At 39.2% G+C, this 23,158-nt stretch overlaps 2 protein-coding genes across 3 annotated transcripts in view; one reads left to right on the top strand and one right to left on the bottom strand.

Moving 5' to 3' along the window:
• Positions 1 to 240: 240 nt before the first annotated feature.
• On the bottom strand, positions 241 to 13,983 carry CEP55 (centrosomal protein 55). The gene is made up of 8 exons (XM_075717827.1): positions 13,798 to 13,983; positions 11,823 to 12,092; positions 8,150 to 8,215; positions 7,225 to 7,366; positions 4,741 to 5,057; positions 2,945 to 3,016; positions 1,968 to 2,093; positions 241 to 447 (listed from the first exon to the last, which is right to left on the bottom strand). Exons 1-8 carry the CDS (start codon positions 13,981 to 13,983, stop codon positions 241 to 243), a joined length of 1,386 nt encoding a protein of 461 aa, XP_075573942.1.
• A 2,229-nt stretch (positions 13,984 to 16,212) lies between these two features.
• The window catches only part of MYOF (myoferlin), a 70,704-nt gene continuing 63,758 nt past the window's right edge, over positions 16,213 to 23,158 (top strand). For both annotated transcript variants that reach the window (XM_075717699.1, XM_075717698.1), the window contains exons 1-2: positions 16,213 to 16,300; positions 22,306 to 22,361. In XM_075717699.1, coding sequence (XP_075573814.1) covers positions 16,213 to 16,300; positions 22,306 to 22,361 — 144 coding nt within the window. The remainder of the gene's footprint in view (positions 16,301 to 22,305; positions 22,362 to 23,158) is intronic.

Raw genomic sequence — 23,158 nt, 5'->3', positions numbered from 1 at the left:
CTAATTCTAAAAATACTTCCATTTGCAACCAAAAAATGCAGTAGCTGTTTTTTGCAAAAATGTCAAGTAAAATATTTGAGGCCAAATAAATTACTATAATGTTTTTGTGGAACTGAATTATAAAACTAGTAGTCCTTCATACAACCTTAAGAAAAAAAGCTTTAAAAAAAGATCTTTTGCCTTTGTAGAAGAGCATATTGGCAGTGTATATAAAGCAAATATAGTAAGACCATTTGGAGCTCAAGCTGTACAAAAGTCAATATGTGCTAGTAATTCTCTGTGCTGGCTTGTTGGATACTGTAGTTTACATCTGGGACACTCGAGAAAGCTTTCATCAAGAATGCTTGAATGTTTCAGGGAAGGACTTCTGTTGTATGTGGTCAGCTTCTCTTCAAACACAGCTTGCAAATCTTCTTGTGGTTCCATATGTCCAGATTCTTGGAGTTTCTGGAAAAGGAGAAGCTTTGGTGTAAGATTGGGGCATGCATGCACTGATCAAATACTCTATGAAAAAAATATTAAGGACTGATGGCACACAAGCCTTGTGTGTATTACAGCACTAATGGTAGAATTTTAAAGATGGCTAAATGCAGCTGTGCTACTCATGTTAATAACAGAGGGACAGTTGTGCAATGCTAACACCACATTTACATTAGATTGCAGGTAGCTTTTCTGCAGAATATTTAAGACAGGTTTTGTGCAATGTCTGACTGAGAATCCTTCCCCAGCCATCCTCCTAGCCACTCACACACTATCTTTCCTTAATAAAATGATGCCTCAGTCCCCTCTACGTAGGATTCTGCCTAGTTACCTTACCAAAAACTCTGCCATAATTTTTTCTTCTCCTCCTGTTCCTATGCGTGAAGTTTCAGTGCATGAAGGCTGTCCCTAACTGTAAAAGGCACCCAGTTGTCAGTTTGAAAACTACTCCTCCAGCCTCTCAGCAGAGAAACTCAAAGCTGTAGCTTCCCTGCTCTGCCCAAACTTCTGCTCTACTCCCACCAGACAGAAGGTTTTCCAGTGGCCTCCCCTAGCAGCAGCAGCAACTGTAGTCCTAGCAAGCAAGGCTCTCCCAGGGGCAACACATGAATAAAGAACATCAGTATCTCGGAATCCATTCCATTCCCTTCCTCACAATGGCCCCAGACCTGATCTAATGAAGGACACGGGTATCCAATTTCCATTTTGAACCTTATTTAAGTAAGCCCAGAAATGCAGTTTTGACAATCCTCTTCAGCTATCACCTAATCTTACAAGATACCTTATTGTAGAGTTCCAGAAGCACCAACACTTAAAACGCATTTCTGCTCAAGACCAGGGCAATCCTGGATACAAAGCAAAACAGATCAGTGGCTTGCTTAATACTGAATCCTTCCCTACAAATTTCTCCATTAAGTCTAAGGCTCAAATCTAAGTGGCTTTCTTTGGGTTTATATAATAAGCAGCAAACAGACCATGGCCCTCAAGACAACAAATACCTTTTTTCATTGTCATAGGGAGCTTGTCTTTTTGGAAATGAACAACCCAGGTTTTAATGACTCACCCATCCTGTATCAGGTGTAGGTGAGGGAGGAATTCAACTTCTGTATTAAGGATTGTGCCCTGTTCACTAGCAGCAAGTCCAACTAGAAATATACTGCAGCTTTGTCATTGTGCAAGAGACAAAACTAGATACACATTGTGATACAAAATACAGTTATGTTCCCTGCTCAGGAACCTGACTGTTCTGGATCTCCTTCTGCAATCCTAGTTCTCTGTGCATGCTGTAGAGAAAAATGATGCCTAGCTAGTTGATGTAGGGTTCTGCACCTTGCGGCCACATACCTAAAGGATGTAAGGACCTACAGTGAATATCTGATGACATTAACAGAAGACTCACTATGCTTGAAATAAGATCCCAAAGTGAAAAGATGTAAATCTATGCAAAATCCCTGACTAAATTAACCTGCAAGTTACTCGGTACATACCAGAGGTTCCAGACGGGTTATTTGCTCCCTGGCCTTGCGCAGTTCCTTGAGTACTTTGTTTAACTGATGCTGCAAGTTCTGGCGATCGAGCTTTTCATTCTCAAAGTCTGTGGTGCATATCTGGATCTGGCAACCCCCCCCAAAGTGAAAATTAAAGAATTAAAGTCAGAATTATTAAGAATTGAGGGGGGGGGAGAGAAAAAGGAATGTTTCTCCTTTATGTATTTAAAGTAAGTTTTACTCTATCATATCCTAAAATGGGATTTAAAAAAAAAACCAAAACAAAACACTTGTTGCTTTCACTACAGTGAAATTCATACATGCCCAATTATGAAAATCTTCTCCCTTAGTAGAAGTAGAGTTTTAAGTTATTTTGGTTGGAGGGTATTTCAAGCTGTCTTGTGGTCTTAAACTGAACACTTCCTAGAAAAGCATATAGTGCAAATTCTCATTAAAAATGCTAGTTCCTACTCCAGGTCTTTCTTGTAGCAAGACATTTGGGACAGAAACAATGGGTAACACTGTACACCTAAGCTTAGCAAATAAATAACTTCTTTTTTCCTAATAGCGTCAATTAGATCTGTAAGAGTGTACTTGGAAAAACTAAAGAAGACAGAAAGGATGGCTATGCAATTATTTGTATAACTTTATCAAGAGTATATTACAAAACTTCAGTGAGCTGATTGGTTTCAGCATGTTTCCCATACCTAATCTGAGGCTGTACAGTTGAACAAGTGATTGTGGAGAAAAAAGCATCAGGTTTGATCACACCCTCTTATCTGTAAAAGGTTACAGATTTTCCTCGACAGATGCATTAAAATTTTTAGAAGCATTAAGGTACTATTCACAGTTGGATATTCACATCTAATATTACTTTATTTAATATACTACTCATTCTTAAATTTGAAAAGTTAGTCTGGAAAGCCTTTGTGCATAACACAGATTAACTACCAACATCTCAGCATACAATTCGGTACCTGTTGTTCCAACAAAGCTATCCTAGTGTGTTCTTCCTGCTGTTTCAGCAATGATTTACGAAGAAGTTGCACCTAACAAGGCAGAAAAACATTTGTAATAAAGAACTTCCATACACAACAGTTAATAAGCTTAACAAATAATGAATCTAAAAAGGGATGGAAGTAAACTTTTATATTCCAATGCCAACGGAAAAATGTATGCCTGTTATGCAATAGCCAAACCCAGTTCAAAGATCTCTACTTCTCTGGGGAAAACCCCAGGGAAACATTATCATTGCATTGAGCAGGGGGAATTCAGGAGGATGTTATAGTTTAAAAAAAAAATCAAACTGAACTTTCCTAGCTGATTGCTAGGATGCAGACAAAAACACACACACAAAACCTATGTTTGCACTAACATGCCATGATGTTAAAAAAAAAACCAAGCAATGCAACCTTTTTTTAAGTAGAAGAGAACAAGTTTAAGACTCAGAAAGTACTATATTATAATGGGTTAAGTAAATGTAAAGAAAGTAAAAATATCCTCAGTTATCAGCATATATCAACTTTTATAGTGAATGCTGTTGTTCAGCTGCAAAAAAAAAATCAACACCTTTTAATCATTATTAACCAGTGTTTAGAGAGCTAACCTGTTGTTCTGGTTTTAGCCTACTTTGGTCCCCAGTAAATTTTATTCTCATATTTCAAATTTCAGTTCTACATTACTTTGTTACTGACCACAAACTTCTCTAAGTAGCAAGTCTATCTTATTTGGATGCCCTGAGGACAGTCCTTCAAGGCAAAGTCCTCTTGAGTATTCCAAACGAGGAGGTAAGCACTGAATATTTTTAAATACAAACATATAGCACATACATGTCTTCCCCCACCTCTGATCAGCCAGAGTGGTTGAAGTCATTGGGCTCAAAAGAAGACGGAAGAAAGAATTAAGAACTTCACATGAACAGAATTATTTCACTGAAGTCATCACAGTACTCTTTGGGAGATGGGCAAGCCGTGCAAACAGTTAGAATCTGACGCAAAAGCAACAGAACAGATCTGGCAACAGCATAAGCCACACATACTGAACAGCCTGCCTGACAGGCACTTGTAGGCTTTATAGGGAATTACAGAACTCTGCTCAGGGGTTTCTACCATAGCAGTCTTCAAGACAGTGACAGCTTAAGGTCCATCCCTCCCCTTGCTTATCTGGCCATTGCTTTTAGTACTCAGGTGTGTCTGCATAGTTCTTATCCATGGCATCATATAGAGAGCTAAATGCAGGAACTCATCTGAATGGACAAACAAACAAAAACCCAGCTCCATGGCCACAATGGTTGGCTGGGGGCACTATCCAGAGACACAGCTGCTTATCCAGTAAGTATGAAACTACAAGCCCACGTGCATATTTGTAGCAGCCAGGTGACAGCAAATAATGATATTCCATAGTTAGGACTGCATGATGCAAATAGCCTGTATGGACTTGAATTTTTACCTTTCCTTTTCTCATTTACTATCAACCTTGAGAATGAACTGGGTTAAAATCAATTAAGTATTCTCTCACTTCTCCCTCTGGTGTCCCACAAGACCAGGGAAATAAGTGAACAAATAAGTTCCTTATTTAAACAAGGAAATTTCACAAAAGTTTGGACTTTGATTCAAACCAATATATTAAAGAATTCAGTTTTAACCACAAGGAGATATACATAAAGAACAAGTTACCGGAGCAAGTGAGTGATGGTCCATTCTGATTAAGTATGGCTTCTCAGCTCTGTTGATTATTTGCTAATGATCTTAACCGTCCAAATGCATCCACTTACCTGACATAAAAGATCTTCAGACCTTTTCTTTTCTTCTCTGAGCTGTCCTTTAATAGTTTCATTTTCTTGTTTTAATCTCTGCACTTTCTCTCCTTTCACTTTATTTTCATTTTCTAGAGTCTTCATTTCAGCAACCTGTTGCGACTGCAGTAAGGCATTTAAACTCATTATTTCTTGTTGTGTTTCTTCATACTTCTTTTTGAATTCGTTGAGTTCAGATCTCAACTGGGTTATAGTGCGTCTTTCAGTCTCAAGATCACTCTTGGCAGTTAGTAACAGCTGGTCATAATATTTTTGCTTTTCCTCTTGCAGATGACCTTAATGAGTCAGAAATAATTGAGATAGTAATGTGAAGGGAAGACGGGAATCACTTAAAAATCAGAACACCAAATCCTTGACAGCATTTTAAAGTAGTAATGTGAAGGGAAGAGGGGAATCACTTAAAAATCAGAACACCAAATCCTTGACAGCATTTTAAAGCATACTGATAGAAATTGACACTCTAGGCTATTACACAGCTCAGACTGGCACCAAACTTAAACAGCTTTCAATACTTTTAATGCAGTAAAGTCTCCTTCCCAATATAGTTACTGGAAAACTGCAGCTTGGCTTGCATGTAGTATTCTGTGCTACAGCCACTTCCTTCACTAACCCTTATAGCAATATTATATCCTTAGCCCTGACTACACAAGCTCCATGACCCACACATAAGTTCTTACATGGCCTCATACTTTATACTGACACATGGGAATCAAGGCCCAAAGACACTAGATTCTCATCACCAGATTTAGGCTCCTTAGCCAAGGTTCTGGCATTACTCCCTCCCCAGAGATACCCTGGGGATCTGATGGGCTGTACTTCACCATTGGTGACCAAAGCCAGACTATCTGCTTCAAATTGTATGCCATCATTTACTTCTAAAATGCAAATAAAAGTGATTAGGATAGGTTTTTTTGATAAAAAAATGCCTGCTTCTTGGCTAGTGACTGTTACTTAAACCAGTTTGAAAAACTTCTGCTTGTTGACCCAAGAAAAGTTTAGTAAGTAGGGGGGGAAAAAAAAAAAAAAAGACGACAGTCTATAGAAATTCAGTAGTAATACAAAATATACCTAAAAGCAGAATGAGGAATGCAGAATTTCACAGGCTTTACTGATTTTTGGCACTGTAAGTTTCTTGACTTTGATAGTTTTCCCCATTGAAGGCTTCTCATCATTCTTCAAAGTGTAATTACTAGGGAAAGTTACCAGGGAAACTTTCTTGCTTGACTGTTCTCCCTCCCCTCAACTATGAGCTAAGCCTTACCTCCTCATTAGCAATATTCCTTTTAGGGTGGTGAGATCTTCCGAGAGATACCAAGTTTTTCCTTGGAAAAAGTGGTCATATCTACTTTAAACTTGTATAGCTAGGTTTTTAGAAACTTGGATCTCTGCTACTGTCTAGCTGCTTGAAGAGGGAAAATTTCTTATACCCTTACTCCTAGTCTCCTGGCTGCTCTGATGACAAAGCTTTGATTACAGTAACTGAGTCACATTTCCTGGTGAGCTACTTCAGTCTGCCTCCCTTTAAAATACTTTTCATAGATTTCTGAACAGCACCAAAACAAGATTATCATATTTTACTGTTTTCCATAAAGATTCAAGCAGTAACACAGAAACCAAGCCACTAGACGTGACTTACTAAGTGGTAAGTATCTGTGGGCATACTCTTACTCCAGATGATGCTAGATCTAGTCAGTGAATTTACCTTGCAGGTCAGTTGCAGCATATATGAAATTAATAATTTGATAATAAGAAAAGCAAGCCAACTCCTTCTGGTTCTTCTGTTCAAGATGATTTTAATTTTATTCCACATGGCAGTCAAGCACAACTCAAGTCAATCTGAATACATGGTACTGAGGGGGTGCTCACTATTGAGGAACTACGTAGCGCAGAAGTGAGCTAAAGGTGGCCAGATCCATATTGCGAAACACCGTTTTGGACAGATGCCAAAACCTACCACAGGTTTTCATGCCCTGCAAAGAACTGTTCAGGTGAGTAAAGAACATTGCAGTCTTGAGTCATTTTTATAATATTTATTTTGAAAAACAAATTTAAAAACCCTAATCCACACCTAGCTAATAAATCCTTAATGCTTCTATTATGTAGGTTGAAAGTGTACTTTGAAGGATGGGAGACATACATATATTTGCCTCAACACTTTCTGCAAACAGAGAGGTTGCTAATAGAGTGTCAAGGCTGTTAAAAACCATCTTTGAGGTAGATAAGAACTATCTAGAAACTAACTAGAAATACTGTTGATCAAGTAATGTAGCTAGATAACAGGAAACAAAAATTAACTTAACCAAGTTTTACCATTAAGAAACCAAAATGTTGAGAAGAAAAGGTTTGATTTTGTTTCATTATGCTCTAATTTGTTTTCAGAAAACTTATTCTATAAATAGTTATTGTGTGGGTCATTTGTGGGGAAAAAAATGAAGTCAATACCTTCTGAACTCATTTCTTTAGATTCTTGTTGGTTAACTATTTCTGACTTCTGTTCAAGTTCAAAGATCCTTCCAAGCAGTCCCCTGACATACACTTCACGTTGCTGATCATACAGTAGCCACTGTTGGTTTTTCTCAAGAGCCTTCATGAAAAGGAACATAAGAACAACAAAAAAGCCTCTGGTAATCAGATTTTAGAAGTAGTCTTAAAAATGGTAAAAGTTAGGTATTATACAGTTTAAAGATAAGCTAGTTAATTCTGCTGCAAATTGTAGTAATCTTCTCTGTACAAGAAATAAAACCCATCTTCATTTGGAAAGATAAGTCAGGCTGTTGAGCATAAGTTAAAATTGCAGCAATATTAAACACTGATTGGCTTATTTCTTGGAATAGGAAAATGACTTAAAAACAAAGACTTTCCTGAGTCATGCCCAGATTATGAAGAATTAACCTTTCAGTCTCAAATATAAGATACAACATAGAACAACAGATCTTGAAAATGGAATAAACTAAAACCATACCATTGCAACTTAAAGTTTGTAAGAACAAGGACATTGATTTTATATCTGATTGGATCATAGAATTATTCAGGCTGGAAGGGACCTCAGGAGGTTTCTAATCCAACCTCATGCTATCCCAGGCAGTGTCAGCTCTGAGGTCAGACCAGATTACCCTGTTTTGTCAGCAACCACTTTGTTCTGATATATCAAGCAAGGTTTTTCAAAGATGATGGAAACTGCCTTTTTTCTTTTTTTGCAAGTCTTTTTCTTTATTTTGTTTAAATTGTGTTGTCACAATATAATCTTAGATATTACATTTTAGAGGAAAACATACCCTCTGAGGTCCCATACTACCCAGAAACACAGATGGTGATAATTTACATTCTTATGCATCTTGATACTTGCAGTGTTGTACATGAAACTTACATCTTTCAGTTGTTTTTCAACTTCATAAAGATCAGTTGGTGATCCAGTGCTGTTTGTTACAGCTTCCTGCAGACAAAGAACAATCTCTTAGTGTTCTTTAAAATAGATGGCTGAAACAGTAAAGCTGGTCCTGTATAAGTATTAATCTCACATAAATAGCATAAGAATTATTTTAAAAATGGAGAACAGATGCATACATGCGCCTTTTGTGTTTAAGGATCTTCATAGTCTTTCTTCTTTTTTAGAAAAGGATCAAAGTTAGATAGAAAACCATTTCATCAATTTAAAATAAAATCTCCTGGAAGATACAGGACAAAGATTTACATTTAATTTACTCTATAACTCTGCAACTCATAGTTACATTAAAACATTTCTTAAGAAGAATATCATATGTCTTCTGCTAAACTGCTATCTTGGAAGACCTGAAGGGTACAGGAAAGCTTCTGAAAAAATTAAGATACTTAGGGTATTATTTAAATACACAAGGAAGGTGTGTGCTCTATTTTCATATCCTCCTACATTTGACAATAAGCTAGACCTGTAAGGAGTTGTTGGGGAAAGCTAGAGACCTTGACAACTTAATCGGAATAACAGGAGGTTTATAAACATCTGTGAAACCATACAAGCCTGTCTGGAACCATAAGGACATACTGACTGGTTTTCTGAGACCTGATCCACAGTAGAATGCTTAAAGCATGAGTTGGAGAGTTCTTTACACCCATCTAAAACTAAACAGCTATTAAACAGTTGTACTTTTATAATCTGACATGTTTATTCACTGCATGATAGAAAGCTTTTTGAAATTGTGTAGATACAAGTCAGAGGGAACTTTAAGGAAATAAAAATGTAGATTACTGGCCAAATCCAAGCTACATTTTTCCAAAGTTTTCCTGTGTTCTTTGGAATGTGATTTGGAACAAGCTGTATAGCTGAAAAAATACAGGAGATCTTTGAATGCAATTATTAAACTTTAGCACTTCCTAATAAAAATGGGATTGAGACACTATAATTGCTCCAATTCCTATTTCTATAAACATTAGAACTCTATCTCAATGAAAACTTCTTCAAAATTGTGCAATACAACTGTTGCATCCATTTCAGAGTATACCTGCTGCTCGTATGCCACCTAGCAGTTTCAAGCAGCATTGCTAGACTTGTTCTCAAGTTTTCCAAGACATCCAGTCAAAACATCAGTCAAATTTTGTTGTCCTCTGTTGATAAATCAGTAAAAAATTTAAAAGAAAATTCTGATTTTAAACTGAAAGCTATTTTGGTAGTTCATTGACAAAAATATCATGGAAATCTGTTGAAATAACATACATTTTAAGTTCTCTAACAAAGTTCAAAGTCTCTTGAAAATGCAAACAAACACATTGCAGTTAAAGTCGTATTTCCCAAGATACTGCATTATTAGAAGTGATACATATATGTGTTATCATTGAAAGTTAGTAGATATGTGGCTAAAGCTGGATTTCTAGAATTATTCAACTTCCCTGTAGCACGTGGGGAACCAGCACCATCTGCAGGTCAAAAGCTGGAAAAGACTTACAGGCACCAACTTCCCTGTCCCCCTTACTACTGCATTTTCCATGGAACATTAGAACAGGCAAGGGTGGAAAAACACTGTAGAAAACTAAATGCACTTGTAAACATTGCCAAGTAACTAGCACCGTAGCTGTTAACCATTTTAAATGAGAAGCAACTCATTATTCCTGTCCTATCTTCTGTCACATTGAAGTATTTACATGGCATCACACATGGTGAAGTACAGGCAGCTAGTTTTAACAGCTGAGGAGGAGGAGGAGAAAGCTACTCTCATAGAATAGTCTGGGTTGGAAGGGACCTGTAAAGGTCATCCAGTCCAACCCCCCTGCAATGAGCAGGGACACCTTTAACTAGATCAGGTTGCTCAGCGCCCCATCCAACCTGACCTTGAATGTTTCCAGGGATGGGGCACCTACCACCTCTCTGGGCGGCCTGTTCCAGTGTTTCACCACCTTCATCATAAAAAATTTCTTCCTTATATCTAGTCTGAATCTACCCTTTTAGTTTAAAGCCATTACCCCTTGTCCTGTCACAACAGGTTGTGCTAAAAAGTTCGTCCACATCTTTCTAATAAGACCCTTTAAGTACTGAAAGGCTGCAGTAAGGTTTCTCCGGGGCCTTCTCTTCACACTGAATGATCCCAACTCTCTCAGCCTTTCCTCATAGGAGAGGTGTTCCATCCCTGTGACCATTTTTGTGGACCTCCTCTGGACCTGTTCCAACAGGTCCTTGTCTTTCCTGTGCTGAGGACTCCAGAGCTGGATGCAGCACTCCAGGTGAGGTCTCACCAGAGCAGAGGGGCAGAATCACCTCCCTCGACCTGCTGGCCATGCTTCCTTTTGATGTGGCCCAGGATACGGTTGCCTTTCTGGGCTGCGAGTGCCCATTGCTGGCTCATGTCCAGCTTTTCATCCACCAGTACCCCTGAGTCCTTCTCTGCCGGGCTGCTCTCAATCCCTTCATGCCCCAGCCTGTACTGATATCAGGGGTTGCCCCATCCCAGGTGCAGGACCTTGCGCTTGGCCTTGTTGAACCTCATGAGGTTCAACACTTATAAAGCTTGTCCAGGTCTCTCTGGATGGCATCCCACCCCTCAGGCATGTCAACCACACCACTCAGCTTGGTGTCATCTGCAAACTTGCTAAGGGTGCACTTAATGCTTTCTTTGACCTTTCTTTTCTGGCTGACATACTTGTAGCAGCCCTTCTTATTCTTTGCATCCCTTGCCATGTTCAGCTCCAGCCATACCTTGGCCTTCCTGACTCCATCCCTACACAACTGGGCAATGTCCCTATACTCTTCCCAGGATACCTGTCCCTGCTTCCAGTGCCTGTGCATTTCCTTCTTGCCCTTTAGTTTGACCAGCAGGTCTTGACTCAGCCATGCTGGTCTCTTGCCTTCCTTTTCTGATTTCTTACACCTTGGGATTGAGAGCTGTTGTGCTTTATGGAATGTGTCCTTAAAGATCTGCCAGCTCTGTTCTGCTCCCTTGTCCCTGAGGGCAGTTTCCCAGGAGAACCTATTGACTAACTCATTGAACAGCTAGAAGCTTGCTTTCCTAAAATTCAGCATCCTGACTTTACTCTTCACCTGACCCATACACCTCAGGACTGTGAACTCCACCCAGTGCATGATCACTGCAGCCCAGGCTGCCACCAATCTTGACATCGCCAATGAACTCATGAGTGAAGCTGAATTAGGTGAGGAACTTAGTTTGTCTTTATTAATGCCCTGTGTATCTTACTGCTGCCTTTTCAGTCTGTTTAATGACCGAGCATACAAACCCAAGAAGGGCATAATGTCTGCTTAAGCAGCAGTGAATCATTACATGTAGTACCACTAGTCATACCACCTGCATGTGAGCTTGAAAAAGGTACCTTGCAGTACAGCATTAGAGAATTCTCCCCCCAGCTGCATTGCCTGAAGTTGTGCTTCCTAGCTGTTCTTCATTTAGCATTCAATCTGGATACCATCTCTCTTCATACAAGAATATTTCAGCACACAATGCAACTTGTTAGAAGATTAAAAAAATTCTCCTAATTTTATAACAGATATCAGTGCTTAGTGGGCAAGTCTGTAAACAGGTTAGACTTGGAATTTGCAATTACAATGTTTCTCCAGTGCTTACCTGGGAAGTACTGGCTCTGTTTTCAAGCTCGAAACATTTTGCAGTAACAGCAGATAAATTACATTTTAACCGGTCCATTTCTTCTGATAGAGAACGAAGTAACTGTTCTCTCCTTTCTGCTTCCTTTGTTTTTTCCTCTAGTTGACTTTGTAGTGAGGAGACTTCACTATTCTTATTTTTGGATCTAAGCTTGTCCTTCAGGTTTTGGATTTCTTTGTCCTTCTCTCCAAGAAGATGGTTGTGTTTTTCTTTTTCAAGGGAAAGTATTTTCTAAATGAAACAGAATAAAAAAGTGACACAAATGAATAAGTGTCAGCCTATGCAACAAATGCATTAGCAAGTTTACAACAGTTTGAGAAGATACTCACTTTGAAAGGGTCTCTCAGCCTTTAATTAGCTGAGAATATTACTTTTTACTCAAAACAGACAATACTACAGTGATCATCTGAAATATTTAAAGTGATAGTAACAACAGCCTGAAGTAGATGAAACAAGGAAAGAATGCAAAGAACCAAATTTCACAGACTTGGTAGGTACTCTTGTATATGAATACAGATCACTACAATAGATGAACCTTAAAACACAAGCAGTACAAGAACTCTTGAACACTTCCAGTGAAGAGGTTGGTGATACATTTCTTAGTGTTGATTAGCATATTTAGTAGCTTTTGAGAAGCAGCAGAGCCTTCTTGCAAACTAAATGACAATAAGTGAAGTTACAAGAGTTATAATCAAGCATTCAGGAGAAGGATCCTGTTTTCCAAATCATCTGGCCTTTTAGTTTCAAAACGTGCTTTAGTAGATATTTTCAACAGGCACTCTCTTTTTCAGTAGGCCTCCAGCACAGGTAATTATTACATAGCATTAGTACTGCATTTGAGATGCCTTGGGACTCTACATAAACTTCTGTTACAATAGCGTTTCATTTGCCATGAGAGAGGCTGATGTTGAAATCCTACAGGTTGATATCAAGTCATCAGAAGATGACAGAAACTGAAAGAAATTGAGTTTTAGAGAGCCTCATTTAGGGAGTGGATGAAGACCACACAGTAGTCACCAGAATTAAAATATTGACACCAAATAGCACCTCGTATATCTAAACATGCCTGTGATTTTCCACCTGTAAACTAGGAACCCAATATTAAGTAATCAACACTGAGCAAGCAGCAAACTCCACCAGACATGGCAAATATGCTAAGGAATTTAGCAACAACAGTACATGAGCTGTCTAGCCACAGCTGATACTTGGGTTAGCACTTCTCAACTGATGATGTGGCACAGACACAGACAAAGCCTTATTGTCAAAAGTAGCAGCCTAGAGAGATTAGTGTGCCTAGTCTCCATTAGCAGTGTCCTTTGAAAGAGTCCATTTAAAGTTCCCCAGTCCTTCTGGGAAGCCTAACAAACAAATCTTGAACAACTTTCTCTGCAGCCACAGGTTTACCTTGGATGGACTACAAGGCATGGAAGTTGTAGTGTCTTCATTTCTGCTCTTTGGTTGTAATGGAAGAATAATGTAGTGAACTGATTACAGTTTTATTTGCCTATAGCCGAGTGGGAGCTCGAGAACACAGTTCAAGCAGGTACGCAGGACTTTTTTTTACATGTTCTTAGGCAACTGTTTGCAAACACAATGTTCTTTCCAGGAAATGCTCAAAATAATTCTCTGGGACCAACTGTTCCAAACAGTTGGACACATGAGAACAGGTCTTAATGGACTAATTAGCACCTCTGGCCTTCAAGTCTTTGTATTTAACAGCCTTGTCAGATGTCTCTAATTTGATTAGCTCAGTCATTGTTGAAAAAAATTTGAGAACAAAAATGTCAAACTAAAACAGCAGTAACATCAAAGTAAACTAAGTTTTAAGATGAAAGATTGGTATCTTGCTTACGAAGTTGGACACACTCAGACTCACATTAACCGTGCACAATTGGGACATCACAGACTTTAGCTCGAGTACAAGTGTGCACCTCACCTCCAGAAGCCCGTTCCTTTCCGCATCGGTCATTTTGCTTTTCCCTTTCAAGACTTCCTCCATTGATTTTCTCAGGGCCGCGTTCTCCTGCTTATACTTCTCGAGATCATTCTCAGGCCTGGAGCTACCCGACTTGAAGCCCCACTTGCCAATAATGCCAATATCTTTGGCGGTCTTGGAATTCATCTTTAAGCGCCTATAGAAAAAAAAAAAAAAAAACCAGACGCAGCGTTACGGAATAGCAATCCCTTCCACTAGGCAGGGCTGTACTTCGGTCAGAGTTTTAGTCAAGCACGGGCAGCGCAGGGCTTCCCGGCTCCTGCTGACGGCTCTCGGACCGGGCCGCGGGGAGCCAACGGGCCTGCGAGCACCCCAGGTTACGGCGGGGGAAGGGGAGACCCTACCCTGCAGCGGCTCCCGCCGGCCCCGGCCCAGCCCCGCTTCCGGGATTTTGAATCCCGCGGCTCCGGCATCGTCACTTCCGCCCCGGCCGCCTCACAGTCGAAGCGAGAGCTACGGCGTCTCCGATGGGTCCAAAAGGCGGGGAAGGAGTTAATGAACGCTTCCGCGAAGACGCCGGCCAGAAGGGGCTGGGCGAGCCGGAGTGGGCGGGGCCGGAGGGGCACGAGCTGCCCGGCGTTGGGAGGCCGTGAACAGCCGGCGGGGAGGTGCCGAGTTCTCCGCGGAATGCCTGAGAGGAGGCTCCTCATTGGCTGGCGTGGGCGACCGCGTGACCTCTGGCCAATGCCATGGGGCCTTTCTTCGCCCCACCTCGTTTTCCTGCCCCAGCGCACGTGCTCGCGACCGGACGCCGTGAGGGCGAGGGGGGGCTCCCTGGTCCCGGCCCAGGGCGGCCGGGCCCTCCTGAGCGGGGTGGGGCAGTGCGGGTCTCCCCTTTGCGAGGCTATCCCTAATTTTCCCTTCGGGGGGATTTCCGTTTCGTTGTTAAAGCGCGGTTGTAGAAGGAGGGGCGGTGGCAGGTGAGCGTCCCCTCGTGTCGCTTCCCGGCGGGTGGCTCTCCCCGCCCTGCAGGAGGCTTCAGGTCACTCGCTGTTGAGGCAGGAAGGGCAGTGGCCGCCAGCTCCCTGTGGCAGCAAGTCTGGCCTGTGGCTCTGGCCACGCACCCGCTCGGGGACTTGTCCGGGACCGGGACGGGCGAGGGCGGAACAACCTGCCATGATGCTTCAGCCAAGTCTTCTGGGTCCTCCCGGTGCTGCGTCTTACAAGTCCTTATCCTCGTTCCTTCCTGAATGTGTTGGGGCTTAGATTACCTTTTCTTCCCCAGAAATCATCTTCCTCAGCTACCCAAAATCTAATTATTTTAGAAAGGAAGCAAGGTCCACCTTGGCTTCAGAAGTAATAAGCTAGGATAGTTCTCATGTGACCATATGAAAACTAGGCTGAGCTTTGTCCACATAGGCCTCATTTTGCTTCATCTTGCTGGCTTCCCCTCTCATCTCTACTTGAGAACATGTTTTGCAGTGCTACTGTTCACCACTCGCTTTTTTACATATGATCCGCAGCTGAGAAAAACTGCTGTAAAGCTGAATGCGGGGTAGCTTAGAGCAAAGAGTTCCTTTTACTTACCTAAGTTTCATCCATTTCATTTTTAGTGGAGTCTACTGCATGTGTTTATGTTAAGACAAAATATTTATAGGCCTCCAAACAATACAGAGGGTCTTCTCACATTTTTTGCACGTATTTCCTTAATTCTTCTTTATTTTTATTTATGCATATGTATTTTCAGCGTTTCTCAAGAGATCTACTAAATTCAGCATGTTAAATGCGGAGCCTGCAGTATTTCTTCTGTGTAAAACGTAGCTGTTCCAGAGCACAACTGAAGGGGGAGTACTTAAACTATTTTTGAAGACCGTAGGTATTTTTGGGATTATACACTGACACGGAGGCGTGCTAAAAACATTTACAAACAATGAAGTTCTAAAAATTAAGAGGAAAAAAATATAAGCTATCGTGAAATTTAATACCTTGGTATACCAAGAGGCAGATGTAACGTATCTTGAGTACTGGAGTTGTGCTTAATGTTCATGTTGCTTATGCTTATTCTTGCCTTGGTTACTTACGGGAGACTTATCACGCAGCTTAAGAACAAAACCAACAAAAAATATCTGCACTCGTTTTTACACTGTGCCCTTTCTGTTACTGGATTTCACTAGCGAGAGCTCTTTGTGCAGCAACACAGAACTTGGGGTCAATTTACAGGTACTTTTTTTTTTTTTCGTAGCCTTCAGCAGCTAGTCCGTCACAGATCCACCCATAGACCTTCTTTACTATAAAGCAGCTATTCCCTGCCTCCTCTTCCTGCTAGCATTTCAGTCCAGAAGTTAAGGAGTCTGTAACTTAAGACTTCCTTGAATTTTGTTGGTAACAATCGACATTTAGTCAAGATTGGAAACAATGCTTCGGGTGATTGTGGAATCTGCTAGCAATATCCCTAAAACCAAGTTTGGGAAACCAGATCCTATTGTTTCTGTTATTTTTAAAGGTAAGGAAAACTGTCATAAATGTACTCGTGGAGGAGGTTTTCTGAAGGATAGTGCCCTATGTAAGTATTTGACAATCTGTGAAAACATGTTTCCCTGAAGTTACATCTGATGTAACTTTAGGGAAGATTTTTTAATTTAGAGAGACAAGAGTTACCTGAATGAAGTTTGAACTGGGTGGAGGGCATTGGTCTTTTCTGGCCAGCAGTGCTTCTGTTTCAGGATCCATGTTTTACAAGCTTTTGCAAAGGCTTAGCTATTTGCTTTTAAAACCCACATCTAACTGCATAGATAAATCCACTTTTAATTCTGGAAATGAAGATTACCTTGTTGTTTTCTGTCTGAAAAAATCATTCCTCTATCTTACTTATTTTGCACAGCCACTGCTCACTGTTACACCGATTTTTATTGTGACTGGTTTATTGTTGTTATTACCAGCATGTTGAAAAACAGTAGTACCATTACTGAAGGGGTTGGGTTGGGTTTGGTTTGGTTTTTACAAACTGCATTGCACTTTAAAATTTTGCCTGTTGAGATTATTTAATTTAAAATAAAGATTTAGGAACGAAACCACATTTTACACTTTTATTGCTCGTCAGATGCATATGGGAGAAGGAGAAAACAGTGTGATACAATTAGCATTTATATGTAAAACTAATTATATTTTACAGTATATTTTACCTGTTGCCATCATTTCCTCACTTGGCTAGACTAAAGGAATTTGATTTCAAGTATTGGTTTATCTTTAAGGTGCAGAAAGCTCCAAGCAATTTTGGATCATGCAATACGTTAAACCAAACTGTGACAAACGGTCATCTTAATTCCTGTGACCTGGTTTCCTAACTGTGCACTGAAATGGAAATGGTATTTCCTAAAGTATGAAAAATCATTGCAGGGGTTTGTCACTTTTAGAAACCAAATCGGAAATCACGACATTTTGCTGAAGGCCGGAAAAGGACAAGACAGTACACGTCCAGTATCTTAACTTCCAAAATTAAAAGTTTTTGGATACTTTATTTCAGCATCAGAAAGATGTGATACTATTCCATTTCCTTTCTTTCCCTCCTCTTTTTCAAGTTTGGGTTTTTTACCCCCCTGTGTGTTAGGGCAAGTGGCTGAGCCTGTCAGTAGCTTTTGGAACGTCCTAATTCTTAAAATATGATTTTATTTGCCCTGTAAAAAGTGCTGTTACTGGTGTACTGTAATTTCTCCAGTTTGTTCCATTTGTTTCTGCTGCTTCTTAAGGATTCATATTCTCTTTTCAGTTCCTTGTCTCTCTTTGCTTTCCTGTCACAGTTTTGCCTTTCTGTGTTACCTCTGTTCCTGCAGTTTCATATTCCAGAGTTGGTTTATGCCTTCGCTTCTTTATGCCTTAAGTGTCTGTTTAATTCCTCCTTGTAATCTTTTGTTCCTACTGCATGCTCTAATGCAATTCAGTTTTACCCAGTAAATATAAGTTACAGATTTATTTTTTGTTTCTGCATTGCTGGATTTGTTTCTCAGTCCTTCAGTTATCCAAACACAGGAACTGGACAACAGACATTAAAGGAATGAGTTTATATTTATCCTTTATGTGCTATAACTGGGATTTTCGATGTTCACAAACATACTTAGCCATTGTCTTAAATACAAGTCTATAATTGTGACAGTTTTTTAGTAGGATGTTTAATTTCTCATTATACCTGCCACTTCTTTTCATGTGGTTTTACTACACACAAGCAGTCTGATTTCTTGTTTTACATCCAGAGTGATTCAAGGGGGCCAGAAAACATCAGGCTTTTGCCAGCTATTGAGCAGCTCTGATTTAATTTGTAAGTGGAGTACCTGGTTGCCAGGTGCAAGGGCATAGGGGTCGTATCTGAAATATGCTGAACTTCTGGCTGTTCATGTTTATAGATGTTTTTTATATACAGCCTGTTCCCCCTCACCCTGTTAGTGTGTAGAGATGGGAAACCAGTTGTATTTTTGGGAAGGCGTATGTCAAAGGGCAGCAGTCTTTAACAGTAGTCCATACCCACTGTAGCTCCTGGGGGATGTAAAAAACACAGTGGGGAATTTATTTTCCAGGCTGGGAAAAACTCAGGCATTTGCAGGCCTTTGGCCAGAGCCCCACAGTATATTTTCATGTTCTTGTTTGACTCTCAAGTATTCTTGGAGAAGCCTTAGAGAACAGCACACATTTGACAGAAAATCGCTGTGGAAGTTGACATTTCATTAAACAGCGTTCTGTTCGTTAGCTTTTTCAAACTTTAACTTATATAGCCTTTGCTGATGTCAGGTTCAGTAATTTTAAGACTTCAGTGAAAACACACGGTATCTCTCAGGATTAGACTGTTATGGCTATGCTGTGAAGAAAAAGGCCATGGTCCTACAACTGTTAGTATGTAAGCGACTCTGCAAACGCTTTGTATGTTAACACACGTATGTTAGTATAGTTTCATCTGCGTATAGAATAGACTTCACCAAATTTGTATAATTAAGCTATTTATAGACTACAGTCGGTACAATTAATACAGTGATGTATATTAGGTACATATTAAGAAGAAATAGGCAGCTCTTTCTGTTGTGATACAATAGAGGGGTTTTGTGCAAGCATTTGACTTTTCTTTACACGTTTATGTTGAGTCAAGTGGGATGGAATTTTTCTTGTATTTACTTTAAGAACAACTCCCTGTTCAAAGAGAGCTGCACCCTGAAAGTAAACGAGTGTTGCTGTCTGGAATTGGGTGCTGTTACTGCAGAATTCATCAAATTAATATGAAAAACTGTTGCCATTTGCTGAAGTGGCCTTAAGTGGTAATGATTAAATCAGTACAATTCTTTTGATTTGTCAGATATACCGAACTGGAGAAAAATGTGTCAGATTCTTGTCTTTGTGTGTAAAAATTGGCACAATTGCTTATATGTGCAGTCAATACTAGGACATTTAGTGCTTTGATCATTCATTTTGACTGCCTCATTCAGCTTTATGCATTAAAAACTGATGTGAAATGGCATTCAGTTTGATTGGGCCAACTTGAATAACATTTCTTTTTTCATTTGTGCTTAATCTAAGAGCTTTCCAGCAGGCCTGCAGTAGTTCATAGCTATGTTAGTTTATATTTCAGTGTGTGAAAGAAGAGAGTATTAGCGTGTAATTATTCACTAAATTTTTATTTTCTGTTTTGCAGAGAATTAAATTACCCTAACTTTAATTTCCTGGTTTTTGGAGGTCTGCCCGTCTGATCCTGCAGTTGCTGCCACTGTGCAGTCTTAGTTCTTTGGTCACAAAAGTTTTATGGAAAACGTAGTGAACTGAAATGTGATTCTCTCTTGAATCTTAGACTTAAGACTGTTCTAAAAGATAATGTTTGCTTCTGCTATTCCCACCTGCTGAAATTGGTAAAAATGCTAGTTATAAGAAAAAATTTAAGATGTAAGCATTGGTTGTTTTGCAGTACTGTAATTACCTTTCTAATGATGGAACAGTTATTTAAACAGCTCATCTTGAATGAATTTTTTTGAATACTGTGTCATCTCATTGACTATCACTAAGTTCTTATTACACTCATTTCCAATTGAGAAACAACATGATAGTATAATGCCTTTATCAAGATAAAGCAAATAATGATTTCTTCTGCAGTACCAAGGTTATTGTAGTTAATTTTTAAAGAAACAAGTTTATAGAGTGTCCTACCTGTATCCATTACCATGTCTTAGTCTTATTTCTTGGTAAAGCCAAACTAAAAATGATGACTGGCGCTATCTTACGGTTTACTCTGATGTGGTTTACAATCTTGGCTACTGTAGCTGGATTCATTACCAGTAGAGGAGGCAGCCTGAGCACCTGAATCTTACGGGAGCTCCTGGAATAACTGGACAGTCCATCTTACCCTGCTTGGTAAAGATTCTTTTTGGTGGGAAGAAGAAAAGCTCTTTGCCAACAGTTTAAAAAACAAACCAAAAAATCCCAGTGCATTAAATGAATGATAAAAAGTGTCATAAAAAGAGTCAGTAACGTGAAGAAAATATATGCAAAATACATGCTCAGGGAATGTGAATGCTACACTCAGACTGACTAAAATTACAACTGAAACCCAACGTAAGCGGTGTTTCCCAGTAGTTTTCATCCAACTTCCACATGAATGCGTAACACAAAAAGTTTTTCTCTTAGTATAATCTAGACTATGCATATTGTTAGTGGAATCATAAATCTTACTCTTGTTTTTAGGAAAATGGGTAGTCCAGAGTGGAAAATTTTACTCCTTGTCAAGAATTGTTTGACTGTTGTTCAAGCCAGGGCTTTCCTTACCTTACAGAGTTACATTTGAGCTTAGGCAGGGATCATAGGACTTTTATCCATTAGTTCGTCAGGATCAGGTCTGTGATTCACTATCTCCTTCACAAACAGCTGCAACTATTCCTTTTTTTCCACCAGCACTGAGAATATCTTTTCCCTGACTCCCAGCTCCTACTTGTAGGGGGACTTGGAGTACCAGTGCCAAACCCCAGATATTCTGGGATATTCAGTTCTGAAAATGCTTTGTCTCCTACTAAACATGAAGCTGAATTTCTCTTACTAGCGTGTTAATTAGTTCTTTGTTCCGCAAAATGCGAGTCCACAGCATGGTATGTTATTAATGCTCTTTCCTTTGCGGTATGATGTGAGTCAATATCCTGTATAAATTGTAGACAATTCCTGTTACATAAATGTGAGTCAGTTCTCGCAATGTGCAGAATGGACTGACCTTTTTTCTTTCAGCACGTCCCACTCATCCAATAAAAGGAGCCACCACAGTCTACTGCTTGAATAGTGGGTATATGAACTTGCCCATGTGGCATATCTTTACTCTTGCTTCCCAGGCCTTTGCAACATTTTCCTGGCAAAGTATAGCCATAACTTGCAAACAATAAAAATGCTATTACCTTTACTGTAGTCCTTAAATACAAGGAGCGTGTCTGGAACTTAGCCTTCTTGTGGTGGCTGAGCATTTTATAGATCAGCAATTAGTTTGCTGACTGTACTTAAATATACTCATTTGTTATTACTAATATATGCAATTTCTGTTTAGAGAGCTGTGTGTTTGCCAGTGTACTTTTGTGCTTCTGAGTGTCGTGTCAAGACTTGTTCTTCATCGGATCTGTATACGTATAGTGCAACTAAAAAGTAAAAATAAAGCTGTGGCATGTTAGTTGCTTTGAACCTGTTGTAAGAATAGAATTTTGTTTCTCTTTTTAATAGGCTAGGGGGGCCTGGAAAGGGCCTCTGCAACACTTCAGTTGTATTAGTCATCTCAGGAGAAGGAATTTGAATTGAAATGCCACACTATATATAATTTACACCACACCCCACATTCCCATGATTTGTAGTTGACCAAATGCAAATTTTACCATGAAGTATGGAAAATTTGTAGTGTTTAGGCTACAGTAAATGTCAGTGAAATGATCTGCATGACCTCTGGAAACCATTTTTTCAGGAAGAACTGCATTTCCTTTTATATGCATGTGTGTTTCTGCTAATATTTGTTCATTTAAATCAGAAAGTGCTGACACTGTAAGCATATCTTCTTAAGATTTTTTTTCCAAGTGTGTTTTTTCAGAGCTTAACACTTAGAGGTATTTTGTAACTCGGATATGGTAAATGTGTAATGCATTTTCTTTACTATTGAAGTTCATCACTTTGAGGTTACTCTTTAGCTTGATGTCTCCAAGTCTTTTAGTCTGTCTTCTTTCATCATTACTGAAGTTACAGTCAAGGGTCAGAAAAGGTTGAGAAACCTAAATATTATTTTTGCTTTTTGGGAATACATCTAGCTATGCTTAAACAAAACAGAACAAAAAGCCTCAACTACTAAATTTGCCCAGGGGACTTTTTGATTGTAAAATGTGCAGCTACTGGAAGAGGCAAGAACAGTTGGAACATTTGGTCTAAAGCTCAAACTTTCTTTTGAAAAATGAAAGGAAAAATGTTGGTATTTGTGTAGTGCTTTAGCAAAAACAGATCACCACCCTTTGTTTGTATTTGCAGATGAAAAAAAGAAAACAAAGAAAATTGACAATGAACTTAATCCTGTTTGGAATGAGGTAATTTTTTTTTAATCCTTTTTTAAGACAAAATGCTTGTGAAATTGGTAAGTCAATTTCTACAGTTGTGAATATCGTTTAGAAACAGGAACTAGTGTGTTGTTTCAAGGTGTTATTAAATGCAGGTGAATGGATTAGTCTTGTGCCATGCATTACAATTAAGTAATGTTTTTATATAAAAGTAGGTAGATATCTGCTGAGTTTGTGGCCTGGTTTTGTTCCCTCTTACTTTGGACCAAATGATATTCAGCTGTTGCTTAGCTGCATACATGGCAACATAATTGGATCCTTTATTATATACTAGGAAAAAACCCAACAGAATTAGAAGGAATCATGTCTTGAAGTTCCTCATAGTTTATTTGTAAGACTGGTCCTATTTTGCATCTTCAATAATGTTTTTCTTGGGGAAAATGGTTTCTTAGTAGTGTTTTTTCACAACCAGACATTAAAGTTAAAGATTATTCTTACATTTTTTAAAGATCATTCTTACATAGGAATACAAAGAAAGGGAACCTACAAATATTTGTCTAAATTAAACAGCAACTGACTTCAATCAGTGTTGCAGGGGAACATTATTAGATCTTATGAATGATAAGAAAATACTTATGTTAGTTTAAGGAAGTAGAACTGCAAAAGAGGTTATGGCTCAGTATTGAACAATTTAGTTCTTTTTCTGTTATTGTTACTAGTAACTAGCAACTGAAGAATGTACTATGAGCATGTTGCCAGATTTTTAACTTTACTTTTGCAAATGTAAGCTGGTCTGGTCTGTCTCTCACTAAATGCAAAATTTATTT

The sequence above is a fragment of the Pelecanus crispus genome, chromosome 10 (assembly GCF_030463565.1).
Source record: "Pelecanus crispus isolate bPelCri1 chromosome 10, bPelCri1.pri, whole genome shotgun sequence".
Lineage (NCBI taxonomy): Eukaryota > Metazoa > Chordata > Aves > Pelecaniformes > Pelecanidae > Pelecanus > Pelecanus crispus.
The sequence above is the reverse complement of the archived record's forward strand: the minus strand, read 5'-3'. Positions and strand labels throughout refer to the sequence as shown.

Coding starts and splice junctions, on each gene's coding strand:
- CEP55 (XM_075717827.1), bottom strand. CDS start 13,983: ATGAATTCCAAGACCGCCAAAGATATTGGCATTATTGGCAAGTGGGGC. Junction 12,093..13,797: donor AAAGGAACGGGCTTCTGGAG/GTGAGGTGCACA, acceptor TGTTTCATTTAG/AAAATACTTTCCCTTGAAAA. Junction 7,367..8,149: donor TTGAAAAACAACTGAAAGAT/GTAAGTTTCATG, acceptor CTTTTCATGAAG/GCTCTTGAGAAAAACCAACA.